This window comes from Anneissia japonica, unplaced genomic scaffold (assembly GCF_011630105.1).
Source record: "Anneissia japonica isolate Jap-2015-1 unplaced genomic scaffold, ASM1163010v1 scaffold2030_len652032_cov178, whole genome shotgun sequence".
Classification (NCBI taxonomy): Eukaryota; Metazoa; Echinodermata; class Crinoidea; order Comatulida; family Comatulidae; genus Anneissia; species Anneissia japonica.
In genome coordinates, this window is record NW_022705472.1 from 195,838 (window position 1) to 212,688 (window position 16,851).

Genomic DNA, 16,851 nt, shown 5'->3' on the forward strand with positions numbered 1-16,851 from the left:
TTTTTTTGCTTTAGACATCTTCACTTGGGTGCTAGCTTTTTTTTTTTGGCTGGTCACCACCAGATAAAAAATCTTAACAGAGATATGATTCAGTAATGGGATTATTTTTGGTCACAATGTTATATAGATTATATTATAATTATTTCAACAAGAAATAATGCTGTCGGTATTGCATCTGTCATTACATTTAGTATTTTGCTTTTGCTTAACCTCACCTGCAGAATTTGGGAGTCTACGCACCATAGTGCTATTAATGTACATGAATACAGTAATACATGCATACATACATACAAAATCGTATTATCTTCATAACCATCAAAGGGTGTATGTAATCTGATAGATCTGAACAGATAAACATTAGCTGAATGAAAGGGTTCTTGTTACAGTGTTTCTGAGATAAAATCCTTTCCAAAACATTTTTTTTAATTGAACAACACTTGTAAAACAAATATATTGTTTTTTGTTACTTTTTTTTTTTTATGTACAATTAAAATATAATCCATAAGTATATGTTATTGGTAATCGTTATTAAGATTTTATGAGAACACTTCACTTAACCATGATAATTAATAAATTCATTAGGTGGTACTAAATAAATATTGTTGGTTTTATTTCTGATTTAGCAATTTCATTCATATATGGGTTGTAACATAACCTGTAATGCTTTTATTCATTTATATTTTCTCTCATCTCACTGATTTGTAACTTCCATGCACTTTTCATCCTTTTTATATATTTTTTACTAGTTTGTATTTATCTGCTTCACTGCAAAATCTATCATTAATTTTTTTTCAAATTTCAATGAGCATTTCTTTACAGTCAGGTCTAATGGAAGGTACAGTATTAGGCTCATATTCTTCCATCAGTGCAGATTTAGAATATGGCAGCTTGGAGACATTTTTTAACCAAGTTTCCCCATCAAATCTTTTGTTTCTATTTGCCTTTTCCTCCAAATTGTATATGAACCTTTCTGGAGTTTCAACCAAACTTAACAACTGACCAATCAGAAAGCATGTGTTTGCATTGTGTGACCATAGCAACAATACCCATGGGGCGGATTTTAGCACAAAGGTCCATTACTGCCTGGAATACTTTGGCCTGTTAATAATTATAAATATATCTGCATGACTAATTTCAACCATTCTTCCATCAGATGTGTTTGAGTGCGAAAGTAATCCTTGTCAAAATGGAGGCTTCTGCTTTGACGAAGTCAATTCTTTTACATGCTATTGTGTTCCTGGATTTGAGGGTGTGGTCTGTGAAATCGACTCTGAAAACTGTATTAATAATAATTGTCAGAATGGAGGCACTTGTGTTGATGAGATTAATGGGTATAGCTGCATATGCCCACCTGGATACAGTGGTTTGCAGTGTGAAACAGGTGAATAGGCCATCTTGTAGTTTGAACTGCACATGCCTGTTGTGTGTATGTTTGTTTATGTCTATTGGCCTTGATACAGGCATGTGCAGTTTAAACTACGAATAAACTTATCAAGTCAGTATATTAATGTAGTGCATGATTTCATATTTTATGTATTTGAAGATGCAGTATGTTTTCTGATAAGAAAACTTTTTCCCAAACTTATAACAATATATCTTGAAAATATATTTTTCTGTTGTGATTATGTTTGATAAAAGTTACTGCTTTTTAAATAGATTGTAAGTTGTTTAGATTTTTAATATTTTTCTAATAATCATTTTTATTCTATAGTCATTGTTATTCTTTAAAACTTAAAATGTCAGGTAAGTATTAATGTAACAGGGCTTATGTAAGTTCATTTGTAGGATTATGTAAAGTTTTTTACACATTCTTAGCCAACCTGCATTCTGCCAATATATAATGAATAGTTGAAAATTGTTTTGCTAAAATATATTATATATGTATACGTAAAGATTGTAAGATTTGTTATTAGTTGAACAAGTAGGGCTAACTGTATAGTCAGTTTATAAGAAAATATGCAATTAGAGAACCAGTAATTAGACTAAATTTACATACGCAATTATTTAAAAAAAATGATATTATCATTAGTATTATAGTGGTGTTCTTCCACTTTCAAACTACGATAAATATTGATATAATGATTTTATTTTTAATGGGTTTTGTTTACTGAACCACATATAGGTGTTCCTGGTTGTATTTAACAAGCTGCTGTTCCTGTGAATTACCAAGTTATAGACATTTCCTAGTTTCGCAAGACAAAATGAGTTTACTTTACTTTAGATGTATTATTTGTTAAATCTGAACAGTTCTCATAATATTATTAAGTGTTATAGTTTGTGACTGTATTTTATATTTGTTTTCTACTCTAAATATATCGCTGTAGATATCCGAGAATGTGCAAGTTCACCCTGTCTTAATGGTGCCATGTGTATTGATAATGTTAATTTCTACACCTGTCAGTGTTTGCCTGGCTACACAGGTGCCAACTGTGAAATAGGTGAAGATATGTTTCTTATAGATTTCCTTTATTTCTGAAAATAGTAGTAATATATCTTTCATTTTTTGGTCTTTTAAATTCTTCCATCTTTTCTCCTTGTTCAAAGTTCAATTTCTTCCCAAATGACCAATAGAATATCTTAATTATGAAATATTCAGTTTAATTGTTGTTTTCTATATTTACATTATTTATATTAACTTTGACATAAAATATTTAATACAAAGTCATATTTTTGGGGGTCTTTTATTGTATCTAGAAATTCACGTATGTTGTTAATTTTTATTTTCATGTGATGAAGAAATTGATGAATGTTCCAGTAATCCTTGTCAAAATGGTGCCACTTGTCAGGACCTAGTGGACATGTTTTTCTGCCAATGTGCTGCAGGTTGGACCGGCTCTTTGTGTACTCTAGACATAGTAGAGTGCAATAGTAATCCATGCTTAAATGGTGCCACCTGTGCTGAGATGGCCAACGGTTACCTTTGTAACTGCCCAGTTGGTTATGAAGGTGATCGATGTGAAACAGGTGATTCTATTTGTCTCTCACTTTTTCCAGATACTGTTTTATTCCAATATATTTTTGAAATTGTTGTCTTTTATTGCTGTCTTGGAAACATCCTTTAAATGTATTACAGCATTTACTTTTTAATTGAATGTTTAAAACAGCGATTCTTCGATGTAGTAGCAGTCCGTGCCAGAATGGTGGCACATGTACAGAAGAAGTTAATGGTTTCATATGTGACTGTCTGTCTGGATGGGAAGGCACTTTCTGCACACAAGAGATCCAAGAGTGTGCTAGCACTCCCTGCTTGAATGGTGCCACTTGTGATGATATAGTCAATGGTTACATCTGCAGATGTCCACTTGGCTTTCAGGGGACTCTATGCGAACAAGGTTCTTATATTTTAGATTTTGATCACTGCTTCAAAATTTCACCCACTAATACACTTTTGGGAAAGATGCTGTTTTTTGGTTATTGATTGCACCATGTTTGATCATGCCATTCTTAGAAACAAATAATTTTTCAGCTTTGTATTTTTTAGAGTCATCACACTTTGGAATTGCATTTTCTTTGTTTGCTATAGGTTGCACCATTTTAGCAGCAAATGCTCCTCATTTGCATCACCCAGAAATGGTCTCTTTTTGCTGTATTCTCCATCGGTGCTTATCATATATTACTAATAATTTCAATGTTCAGTATTATATAACTTCAGAGCTCTGTCACACTATCTAATTTTTATTTAAAAACTTTTGTATGCCCATATATGGTCATGATGTGATGTCATCATGACCATATTTAGGCATTTATTTGTCAAATAATATTTGATAGTTTGACAGGGCTTACAATCCGAAGATTATGTGTCATATTGCGTGCAACCATTTTAACCATGATCATTTCATCCATATTTAACATGCACAATGTGCAACCATCCTTTCCACATCAGATACATCAAAATGATGTCTTCATCCAGCTTATTCTCTTAAGTATTTTCTGTTGTCATCACATTATGAGATTTTTCTTTGCTTTTCATTGTACAAGTTTATTTTCTAGCAATTGCATCATCACTTCACTTGTCACCATATGGTGATTATTCATCTCTGCTTATGATAAAATTTAGAACATTCTGCTGTCATCGCACCATGAGATTGTATTTCTTCACTTTTCGTCGCACAAGCTGTTTATTTTCTAGCAGGCAATTGCCCCATCACTTCACTTACCACCAAATGGTGAATTATTCATCTCTGCTTATAATACAATTGATAATGTTCAGTATTTAATCAAATTTGTATACAGATCCTAAACCTGAGCAGTGGTTATAATTTGCTCATTTTATTTCCACTTTCTTGCAAGAGAAAAATACATGACTTTATGTTTTTACTGACATCAAAGGCTCTACCTTCATATTTTCAATGAAATCTTAGAATAACAATTTCTCTAATCATAGCAGTGCACTTGAGAAAGCTAACACCTCCTAAAAGAATTGCACATGAATTTTTTTTTTTGAGATAAACTATATTGTGTTCATACTGATCAGATATCAATGAATGTCAGAGTTCACCGTGCCAGAATAGCGGAACTTGCCAGGACCAGGTCAACAGATTCATCTGCATGTGTTCATCTGGATTTCAGGGAATTTTCTGTGAACAAGGTGATACAGTAATTTTTGTACTTGTGTATTCAAGATGCATGTAGTAATACATATTAATCTTTGATAATTTTTCTGGTTATATTACAAAGTAAATTTTCATTTTTGTATTGTATTATGTTGTTTATACAGTAATTTGAAATTCCTATTTTTTCTGTTATTTTGCTGTATTACATCTTTCATTATGATTAAAATGTTCATTTAATAATTTACTTGTGTTTACAGTAAATCTGGATCTTATTTCAACTAGTGTGTCTATTATAAGTTTATTATAAATATTGAAGTTTTTAGAGTTACTTTGTATCTTACTTTCAACTTGTATCTATTTAATATAAGTCTGTTATAAATATGTATTTTATAGATGTGAATGAATGTATAAGCAGACCGTGTCAGAACGGAGCTGTTTGCAGGAACTTGGTAAATAGCTATGTCTGCGAGTGCCCTTTAGGTTGGACTGGTCTGTTATGTGAGATTAACATTGATGAATGTCAAAGTTTACCTTGTTTGAATGGTGCCACCTGTACTGATAATGTAAACGGTTATTTCTGCACCTGTCCACTTGGGTATACCGGTAACAATTGTGAAGAAGGTGATTATTACCATCTATTTTGTTTCATGAAACATTACTTAATTTTGCTTATCTTTCTAACATCAAAAAAGTACACTCAATTGCAGGATTATGAAAAATTTAGAACAAATTGAGTTATAATGTGAAACTTAAGGGGGATTTCTGGGTTGCAGGGCAATCTGTAGCTGTAGGTTGTTTTGCTTCATTTACAGATATATCTATATTTTATCTGTTTTATATTATTCAATTCCATAATTACAATATTTATGATTATTGTTAAATGTATATGTAGCCTACTTTGATAGCTTTATTAACGTTGTTCTGATTATGGCAGATATCGATGAGTGCTTCAGTGGCCCGTGTCTTAACGGGGGCATATGTTCAGATCAAGTCAATGGTTTTCTGTGTCAGTGTGTTGCTGGGTGGCAAGGTATATATTGCCAGCAACAGGTATTGGAATGTGCCAGTTCACCATGTCAGAATGGTGCCAATTGTATAGAAGCTATCAATGGTTATGCATGTATCTGCGCACCTGGATACACAGGTGGTCTTTGTGAAACAGGTGATTGCAAATACCTATATTGTATAATTATGTAGCCCTATTTTTAATCAACACAATAGTAAATTTGTGGTCCCAGATATTGTGCAAATAATTTGTAGCTTAACCCTGGCCAGTACATTAGGAGATTAATTACTCTTTTATTAATTAGTTATTGAGTATTTTTCTTTTTGCTGTAGTCGTTCTTCTTGTCTATGTAAGTGATTAAAAAACATTTAAGACATGGTGTTGCCAGCCATCCATCTTCACGTATAAACATGAATATTCAAAATTTCTGAGACCAATTTGTCATTGGTCAGTGGATACCACATGACCATGTGGATGTTCAAGGACTCCTAATAATTCAGTGTTGTATTACTTGAAAACCTTGTTTTTGTGCTCCAGAGGTCCTAGAATGCCAGAGTTCACCATGTCAAAACGGAGCCACCTGTATTGAACAAATTAATTCATTTGCATGTATCTGTCCACCTGGCTGGACAGGATTATACTGTGATTTGGATATCCTTGAATGTGCCAGTCAACCATGTCAAAATGGTGCCGCCTGTACTGACCAGAATAGAGGGTTTGTCTGCACTTGTCCACCTGGATTTGCAGGAGTGCTTTGTGATATAGGTAAAAGTCGTTATGAAAATAATTTCAATGTTTTGTTTGATTATATAAAGTAAATTTCTGCATAGAAAATTATTTTTTTTTAAATTGAACACACTCATCAATCTGAGTGTCTTGGTGTGTTTAAGCTGCTTACAAGTTTACTCCTTTAATCACTAAAGGCACAAAATTAAGTACAAACATTTTTACATAAAATATTAAATTTATATATGAATATACAGTATATACTAATAGAAGATTGCTTCTCTGAATCTTGGCTTATTATTTTAATTAAATAACATTTATTTTTTGTCTAATATGGTGTGTATTCAGAAATCGATGAGTGTTCCAGCAATCCCTGCCAATTTGGTGGTTGCACTGATTTTATCAATGCCTTTAGATGTGACTGCCTCCTTGGATATGGTGGTGTATTTTGTCAAGAAGGTATTCAATACAAAAACCCTGTTTTGTGTTTGTTGAAAATATGCCATTATTATTACGCCCTTGTAGTACTGTATTTTGTTTTTTTGGTAAATTAGAATTCATATTATTCAAACGTTGATAATAATGATAGTGTCGAAACACTAACTCTAAGCTGAACATAGACAGTGTCTGGAAATCTAAACTCTAATATTGACAGTGTCTAGACACCTACCACTAATATCTAGGTTTAAACTCTAATATCAATAATGCCTAGATTTAATGTCTTTGAAAGTTTTCTTGCTTTTTTTCCTGTAGGAAGTTCAAAATAATTTCAGTTATTTCAATTTAGTATTATTAAAATGAGACACCTGTATTCAGATAATCCATAGAAATTTGCATAATTTATTCAGACAACCCATTGTAAATTCACAGAAATTAATGAATGTGACAGTGACCCATGTCTCAATGGAGCTACCTGCACAGATCAACTGAACAGGTACACATGTTCATGTGTCCCAGGGTGGACAGGTGACAACTGTGACGTTGACATATTAGAATGCTCTAGTGCACCTTGTCAAAATGGTGCCACCTGTTACGAAGTTATCAATGGCTACTACTGTTCCTGTGCACCTGGATTTAATGGACTGTATTGTGGTCAAGGTGATTTATATGAATACTAGGAAATTTAATCCAGATAATGATGGCTTTGATTAAGATGATGGTGGAAATTAATGGTGAAAAATATATAATAAGTAATTAGAATAGTTGCGTATCATACACCATGTGGAAATTATACAAAGGTTAGATTAATGAAAGGAAAAAATTCCTAAGGGCTGGCCTGCTAACCATGCACTAATGAAAAATTAGTGCACAGTTGGGAATCAGAAACATGAACATTGCGAGTTACAATGATGTCACAATTGACAAAAGTAAAATAATAATAATAATACTAAAAATGATAATGATTTAAATTTTAATGATATTAATTTAAAATGTTATTGAGTGACAATAAGGATAAAAACTTTAATTTACAGTATTTTCAGCTTTCTGAATCTGATTTTCAACACAAAATCTTCCATTCTGTACTTAAATTATTTGTACCACACATGTTTTATTTACATTGTTTTGAAATTCCTTCCTTTTCCTTGTTGTAATTGAACATTCGTAGAGATAAATGAATGCAGTAGTAACCCTTGCCGGAATGGAGGTACCTGTGAAGACTTTGTTGATTTTTTCCGCTGCTTGTGTCCTGATGGCGTCCAAGGAACATTCTGTGATCAAGGTGATATGAATGTTTGCATTTCCAGGAGTTGTGTCTATCAGCCTACTCAAAAAATTTACTAAAAAGCCCCTGTTACAGCTTTCCCTCTTGGCGGCCATGCATTTCAGCACAATGACGCTGCAAGTTATGGGTTATTCTCCTACTTTACCTCTTACTGATTTAATAATATTGTTAATCCAGTACATGTAATATGGCTTCAACTGTGTAATGATGTTTGTTCTTCTGTTGGTTAAAAATTCTAATGTATATTTGCAACAAGTTAACACTTAAAACTGTATGAGTGTAATTATAGGTCTTTTACAGGCTGGATATAACAAAAATAATATATAAAAACTTAAAATTAATCAATCTTAACTTTAATTGTGCAATAGGAATTCAGGAATGCAGTAGCACTCCTTGTCAAAATGGTGGGACTTGCATGGATGGAATCAATCGTTATGACTGCACTTGTCCATTTGGTTGGTCAGGTGTGAATTGCGAAATTGAGGTGCGAGAGTGTGCTAGTTCACCATGTCAGAATGGCGCAGCTTGCATTGAGTTAATCGGTGCATATTCATGTACGTGTGCTCCAGGCTACCAAGGAACTGTCTGTGCTGAAGGTGATTTTTTTTTGTACCATGGTTATCTATGCAAACATTGCTTTATAGATATCTAAAAAAAGTCAAATGTAAAGTATTCATATCACAATTAAACCAACTTGATTGATGCAAGGTGTCTCAAATAATCACTGAAATAAAGTTTCTTATTGTGAGAGAACTGATGTACATTAATAAAAAAAACTCTATCATATGTACCTTTGAATTGATTGTACGTTTTCTAGAGGTGAATGAGTGCGCTAGTAGCCCTTGCCAGAATGGTGGTACGTGTGAGGATTTTGTTGATTTTTTCCGCTGTTTGTGTCCTAACGGCATCCAAGGAACATTCTGTAATCAAGGTGATTATTTAATCATGGCTTTAAAAAAATCTGTCAGAAGTTTGTATAACCTTGAGGTGTAAAAGTAAATAAAGAAAATTCAACTATTCAATAATAATGATGCACTTAAACTTAATAATGTAAATATCAATATCGGTAAAATTTGTTTAGCAGATAAACCAACATTTCTTATTCAAACCAATATTTTGACACATACAGTAGTAAACAATAATTTGCATCTTCCACATACTCTCTCTTTATGTTTTTTGTATGTTTTCTGTGATAAACCTATAATAATAGAAATACTGAATTTTGCATAAAAGATATACAGTTTGTTACATTTAAAGATTGTTACTTATAGTCCCCTTCAGTGCATTTTGTGCAATACAATACAACTTTATTATCCCACATTGGAGAAACTCGTTTGGCCATTTGACACTAAAATATCACAACAAACATATCAAGGTATTAAAATAGTTTAAATTTACTTTTGATTGTTAACTTACCGGTATCTTAATCATGTAATAGACATACTGGAATGCGGAAGCAACCCATGTCAAAATGGTGGGACCTGCGTGGAAGGAATTAATCGTTATGACTGCATTTGTCCATCTGGTTGGACAGGTCCCACTTGTGCAGTTGAGGTGTTAGAGTGTGGTAGTTCACCATGTCAGAATGGTGGAACTTGCATTGAGTCAGTTGGTGCTTATACTTGCAATTGTGCCCCTGGCTACCAAGGACGAGTTTGCGCTGAAGGTTATTTTTCTTTCATCTTTCCCTATGCAAAAATGTCATATTGTATGCTTTACAAAAATTTTCCAATTAACAATTAAAAAAAAAAACAACAAACTTTTAGGATTATGTATAAATTCAGAAACTAAGTTTAGAATTTTGGAATTACTTATTGATTTTTCATATTTAAAACACTTCAAAAATAATTTATTTTCTAATAGATTATATGATAAAACAAATTTAAAATGATAATGCATTTATGTTTAATACATGAATAGAACTAATTAAATAATTTAATTTAATTGTATCAATTATTCACAAGGAGCATTTAGGGACTGACTGATATCTGTTTTTGCAATTGTATATTGCAATCAGATTTTGTAGATGTTGCTAGAAATATTGTAAATCCTCATTACATATTGATACCTTTGTGAAAAACTTCTCCTAAATAATAATTAGTTATATTTTAAAGATATTTAATACATTTTCTCAGACATTAATGAGTGCAGCAGCACTCCGTGCATGAACGGAGGAGCTTGTGACGACCTTGTTAATTTCTTCCGATGTCGGTGCGCTCCAGGATACCAGGGTACATTCTGTGAACAAGGTGAATAGCCAACGCCATTATACCGCCACCAACATATATTCCATATCAATATGTTCACGATTGTGACCATTTCTATAAATGTAATATATACAAGATTTAATAATAATTATCCATTCCAATTCACTTTTGACATTAATTTAGAAATATATCTTGGTTTTAAATTATTGAAGAATTTCATCTGGTTCAGTACAAACTATAGCTTGTTTCTTTTTTCATTTAATTAGAACCTTATCTTGGTTTTGTTGACTTGTTTTTGGTATATTGTTGGTTGCATAAGTTTACTCAAGTTGAATTGATGGAAATAATTGCTTTGTTTCTATAGACTACAATGAATGTAATAGCTCACCGTGTACAAATGGCGGTACTTGTAGTGATATGACAAATGCTTACATTTGTAGCTGTCCTGCTGGTTTTACAGGAATTCGTTGTGAAATAGGTGAAAGTTTTGATTGTTTTTAGCACTGGTGCAAACATGCTTGAGATGCTCAAGTTGCTTACTGCAATGTACAAATGATTTCCTTAATTTTTCATAGTGCACATACTTCTTGGAGTTGAAGGAACGTAGATTTTTTTCAATGTGTTCTGCCTCTATGCACAATACCTATCCCATCCAATCACACTCACTAGATTTCAGTATCACCTTCTTGTGGTTTGTATGAATTCATTCTGAAATTGGTGTTTTGTATGATTTCTCATTAAAAAAATGAGCCATAATACAATGACAATACATCAAAATTACTACTGCACATGGTTTATCTGTGCACTTCCTTTTCTGAGTTGAAAGAATACTTTTCTGCAAAATGTGTTCCAGCTTTTTGCACAACACACCTTCTTTTTCCTTTAAGTTCATAAATTCTCATTCATTCAAAGTTGCACAACTTGCTTCGGCTGTGGTTTTTTCTTTTTATATACTTACCTACAAAGTGTGTATTTTCCTCAGAAACTTTTCTTCTGATTTTTCACTACAGTAAATTTGTTTTTAAATAATTGATATTATTTTTTTTAAACAGAAATAAGATGAAAATTTCACTATTACTTTTATCAATCATCTCTATACAGGTTTTCAAGATCTCATTTAATTTTTTTTCTCCTGACATTTTTGTTACAGATTATGTGATTTGTATGTTTGAATAATGTATATGTGCTATATAGGAATACAGTGCATTTGAGTTTAGATAAGTATAGTGATAGCAGGTATAAACTATCAGATATAGGATTATAATAGGAACAAACTATTTTTAATATAGATAGGAAAGGCAGAATTTGCAGGAATGGCTAGATTCAAACAATTTCCTCTATATTAATGTCAATAATATTGTTTTATATTCTTGTGTATTGTATGATTGCATATCACAGCACCAAGTGCAGTTTGTGACAGTTCGCCTTGTAAAAACGAGGCTATTTGCCTTGGAGATGATTTGAACTTTGTCTGTGTTTGCACGTCACAATGGATGGGACCAACCTGTGAACAGGGTGAGAATATAGAATACAATGTCAAGATATGGCTCCTGCAACTTAATGTTTAGTATTGTGAGTAGTCGTAAGGGGCTACATACAGTTATTAATAGTTTTGTAGAATTTCAATGTACCAATATATAATATTAATAGTAGACTCCAAAAAGTACCAAGAGAATAAAGCCACAATATGAATTTTTCAGTCAATTTGTGTATGGCACAAGAAAAGTGATTTGCTTGATAATTTCATATATGGAAATTCAAATTATTATTCTTTATATAGATAAAAAATAATGTACAATTGTTGAGCATATCATGAACTATCTATTTGGAGTCTATCGTAATTTTATTTTATTGTTAATTGTGCATGCCTTTTGGTTGAACTTTGTATAGCACATGCATGTACAATATATATTTAAGTATGTTTCGTTTATAAATTTATTTCATTAGTTATTTTTAGTGCATGAGTTGAGTCAGCATGATTACCTACTGTGTAATTATCAGTTTTATCACATGTTCTTTTCTGTGATGAAATTGATGAGTAATGGAAAAAATAGCACTGTAGTTTATTATAATAACTACAACTTTTTTGATAATGCTTAATTACCAGAACCTGTCATGTCTATAAAGAAGCTTCACAGTGGGGAAGGGAGTACACATCTTGCTGTCCAACATTGTTTAGATCATTAAAAAAAGCTTACCTCAGTATGTTGATTAACTTTAATTTATTTTCTTGGGCTTATTCTCAAGAAACTAATTTACGGTAAAAGCAGGCTGTTTATAAAATAAGTGTGAAAAACAATGGCAGCGGACCTTTGTATTAGAATTAAATTGAAATTGTTATGTTTGCATGTACTTGTAATTTACTATTTAGGTTTTGTTGTATACTTTAGTTTGATGTTTTATAACTAATATTTTGATTTTAATTTAGTATCTAATACTAAATACTAATACTATTTAGTATATAATTAACCTTCTAATCTTTAGTAAATTATTATAGAACAATTAGTTTTTTTCCTAAAACTTTAGAGCTAATTTTATTGTCTGTGATGCGCTAAAAAATAACAAAAAACATGAAATAATATAGATTGATTTATTGTAATTATATGTACCTTTTGTATGTGGTAAGTTACCAGCTGACTATTTGATATTGCTTCATAACGCCGGTCAAAGGTTAACTGTTAATTGTTAGGTACTTAATCAATAGAAAAAAATATAATAATTTATATGATTTTGAACACACAGAAAATGAGGAAGGCTGCAGCTTCAGATTTTCCCTTTTTAAGGACAATTCTAATTTGACATTAATGCAAGGAGAGGCAAAACTCCCTCATTATCTGATAGTAACACGGAGTATATCATTGATATTTTAAGATGATCAAAAATTATTTTTGTCTTTGCAACAGCATCTATTTAAGAGCTTTGCCATCATTTCATTTCAATATATATTTCTTCTGCCAAGTTTTTCAGCCTTAATCTTTGTGTGTCAGCACTCTTCTTTGTTTCTATTTTCTGAGCACAAGTATCCAATCAAAAACTGCATATCAGATCACATGACCTGCTTAGTGCATGGCTTGTATTGCACCACAGATTCTACTGTATGTAATAAGATCTGTGATTTCACTGATTGTGCATTCAAAATGAGTTTTATCAAACGGTTATCTTATAACCACAGGTCCTGTATATAGGATCTGTGACTTAACTATGAATACATATAATTAAATTGAGTGTGTGTATTTTAGATGTTGATGAATGCGCCGGTAACATTTGTCAGTTTGGTGGGACGTGCCAAAACACACCTGGTAGTTACATTTGTACTTGTGCCCAAGGTTTCAGCGGCCCAAATTGTGAAATTGGTGAGTTACATTTCTAATTACTGTACTGGAAATAATAAATTGACACTTACATTGCACTGTCCCTATGCGCTTTACACTAATTTACAAAAAAAAATCATAAAATGGATGATGACAAAACATTGTTTTATAGGCTTATTTGTATTTATAACTTTTACCACTTGTGAATCTGATAAGAGTTATTTGTTGAAAATGATAGAAAGACCATGTTTTAGGTGCTTGTTGTTTGAGGCTATGATAGCATCTTGCGACAGCATCTTTTAGCTATGTACAAATTGTAGCTTTACTTTGTAACATTGTACATGTATATCAGTTGCCTACCTAGGATCACAGTGCACCTAATATTACATGTGGTATGTTAAATGAAGATTTAGGGCTCAATAAAATAAATGATTCGTTTATTATTCCTGCCCACATGTCTTCTATTTTTTTTCGTTTTAGTAAACTTTTTCTCTAGCACTTTTTTTGTGTGATTTCTTAACCATTTTGCTAAACTATTTATTGTGTTTTTTGTTTTGTTTTCTACATTTTTGCAGATGAAGATGAATGTTTGTCTGATCCATGTATCAATGGAGCCTGTATAAATTTACAAGGCTCCTTCCAGTGCAATTGTTTGGCTGGCTGGAGTGGAACATTATGTGAAACAAGTAAAATATACATCATAATTCACAAAACTATTACTATGTGACCATTATTTGGCAAACTAAATATGTTTTTGTTATAATTTTCTGTTGGAAGCTAATAACATACTTAAAAATAGTAAGATGATGACATAAAGTTTGTAAGTAATTGTGTACTATTTTGTACTTATTGAAAATATTATTTATTTCTGTTCTATATATATGTATTTAAAAATACCTCATTACTTATCCTAACTGTGTTGAATGAGTTCTTGCAATATGCGACCCATATTTATTGTTTTATTGTCAGTCACAGTAATTATTTCTATCTGACTATTATACATTAGAACCCCTTTTGGACTCCCCCAAAAGGGGACACATTTTGACCAAGAAACAAAAAAAGTTCATCTGTTAACACTTTGCCAACCTCTATTCAGGGGACACCACTTTGAAGGGGACACTTTCGACAGTGTCTTCTTAATATGGGTTCTACTGTAGTACTAAATTGATGTAGCACAGGAAGACCTACTTTGAATATACTTTCATTTGTTACTGTTAGTGTTCAAAGGAGGCTGTCAGTAAATATTTCTGTGGTGTAGAATTCATGCTTATTAAAAAATGTGCAGTAGAACCTTCGGGACCAAAGAAAGTGTCCCCTTAAGAAGGGTGTCCCCTTATAGGGGTTGGCTGTAGTGTTAAAAGTTAAACTTTCCCTTGTTTTTTGGCCTGAAAAGTGTCCCCATAATAGGGCTGTCCCAAAAGAGGGGTTATATAAAGTAATCAAGAGACTTAACAATAACCAATGGAGCATGAGCTCTGTACGCCTATGTTATTGACCCCAGATGTTATGCCATGTAAGATAATATTTCTGCATAATGCTTGGATGCTTACAAACTGATGCAATAAATGTGTGGCCATATTTTTCCAGAATTCCTCAGTCATTTTTTTAAAATCTTGGTGTTTATTGTTTTCTTGTGTGATTTTTATTATCTTTCCAAACTACAGATATTGATAATTGTGCAGCATTGCCTTGTTTGAATGGAGCCACTTGTACTGATTTAGTAAACGCTTACATCTGTGAATGTCCACCTGGGTATACTGGAATCAATTGTGAATTAGGTAAGATTTATTTTATTTTTAACAGTTCATGTTGCTTTTGTTTTACTTTCTAAATACTATGCTAAAACATTTTCCTTGTATTGTATCTGTTATGTACTGTTCTTATATTTGTCCAGATGTTAATGACTGTTCTCCTACTAATCCTTGTTTGAATGGAGCCATCTGTGTCAATTTACAGGCTCTTTCCAATGCAAATGTGCTGCTGGTTGGAGCGGAACATTATGTAATATAGATACACTATCATAGTTGTGTAAATTCCATTGGATAAACCAAAACCACTGTTTTTTCATCTACATTCCATTTTTTTCAATGTGTTGTACATGTTTTTTGTTCTTGTATTTTTCTAGATGTTAATGAATGTTCTCCTAATCCATGTTTAAATGGAGCCATCTGTGTCAATTTACAAGGCTCTTTCCAATGCAATTGTGTTGGTGGCTGGAGTGGAACATTATGTAATATACGTAAACTATCATAGTTGTGTAAACCCAATCGGATGAACAAAACCACTCCATTTTTTCATCTACGTTCCATTGTTTTGCTTGTATTGTATGTGTTTTTTTTTGTTCTTATATTTTTCCAGATGTTAATGAATGTTCTCCTACTAATCCTTGTTTAAATGGAGCTGCCTGCATCAATTTACAAGGCTCTTTCCAATGCAATTGTGCAACTGGCTGGACTGGAACATTATGTAATATAGGTAAACTATTATAGTTGTGTAAACCCAATCGAATGAACAAACCACTCCATTTTCTCATCTACGGTCCATTGTTTTGCTTGTATTGTATGTGTTTTTTTTGTTCTTATATTTTTCCAGATGTTAATGAATGTTCTCCTACTAATCCTTGTTTAAATGGAGCTGCCTGCATCAATTTACAAGGCTCTTTCCAATGTAATTGTGTTGGTGGCTGGACTGGAACATTATGTAATATAGGTAAACTATTATAGTTGTGTAGATTCCGTTGGGTAAACCAAAGCACTCCCATTTTTTATCTACATTCTGTTATTTTTCTTGTATTGTACATGTTTTTTTGTTCTTATATTTTTGTAGATATTAATGAATGTTCTCCTACTAATCCTTGTTTAAATGGAGCCGCCTGCATCAATTTACAAGGCTCTTTCCAATGCAATTGTGCTGGTGGCTGGAGTGGAACATTATGTAATACAGGTAAACTATCATAGTTGTGTAAACCAAATCGGATGAACAAAACCACTCCATTTTTTCATCTACATTCCATTGTTTTGCTTGTATCGTATGTGTTTTTTTTGTTATTGTGTTTTTCCAGATGTTAATGAATGTTCTCCCACTAATCCTTGTTTGAACGGAGCCGCCTGTGTCAATTTACAAGGCTCTTTCGAATGCAATTGTGCTGCTGGCTGGAGCGGAACATTATGTAATACAGGTAAACTGTTATAGTTGTGTAGAATACATTGGATAAACCAAACCACTCCCGTTTTTCATATAAATTCCATTGTTTTCCTTGTAACGTATGTGTTTTATGTTGTTCTTATATTTTTCCAGATGTTAATGAATGTTCTCCTACAAATCC

General features: G+C 32.2%; 1 protein-coding gene across 1 annotated transcript in view; it reads left to right on the forward strand.

The window, feature by feature from the left end:
* The window catches only part of LOC117105539, a 108,836-nt gene that overhangs the window by 55,306 nt on the left and 36,679 nt on the right, over positions 1 to 16,851 (forward strand). The window contains exons 41-63 of the mRNA XM_033246705.1: positions 1,154 to 1,381; positions 2,325 to 2,438; positions 2,737 to 2,964; positions 3,105 to 3,332; positions 4,475 to 4,588; positions 4,947 to 5,174; positions 5,488 to 5,715; positions 6,097 to 6,324; positions 6,634 to 6,744; positions 7,156 to 7,383; positions 7,892 to 8,005; positions 8,377 to 8,604; positions 8,826 to 8,939; positions 9,447 to 9,674; positions 10,144 to 10,257; positions 10,580 to 10,693; positions 13,455 to 13,568; positions 14,102 to 14,212; positions 15,191 to 15,304; positions 15,885 to 16,001; positions 16,119 to 16,235; positions 16,353 to 16,469; positions 16,588 to 16,704. Of these exons, the coding sequence (XP_033102596.1) occupies positions 1,154 to 1,381; positions 2,325 to 2,438; positions 2,737 to 2,964; positions 3,105 to 3,332; positions 4,475 to 4,588; positions 4,947 to 5,174; positions 5,488 to 5,715; positions 6,097 to 6,324; positions 6,634 to 6,744; positions 7,156 to 7,383; positions 7,892 to 8,005; positions 8,377 to 8,604; positions 8,826 to 8,939; positions 9,447 to 9,674; positions 10,144 to 10,257; positions 10,580 to 10,693; positions 13,455 to 13,568; positions 14,102 to 14,212; positions 15,191 to 15,304; positions 15,885 to 16,001; positions 16,119 to 16,235; positions 16,353 to 16,469; positions 16,588 to 16,704 (3,654 nt within the window). The remainder of the gene's footprint in view (positions 1 to 1,153; positions 1,382 to 2,324; positions 2,439 to 2,736; positions 2,965 to 3,104; positions 3,333 to 4,474; positions 4,589 to 4,946; positions 5,175 to 5,487; positions 5,716 to 6,096; positions 6,325 to 6,633; positions 6,745 to 7,155; positions 7,384 to 7,891; positions 8,006 to 8,376; positions 8,605 to 8,825; positions 8,940 to 9,446; positions 9,675 to 10,143; positions 10,258 to 10,579; positions 10,694 to 13,454; positions 13,569 to 14,101; positions 14,213 to 15,190; positions 15,305 to 15,884; positions 16,002 to 16,118; positions 16,236 to 16,352; positions 16,470 to 16,587; positions 16,705 to 16,851) is intronic.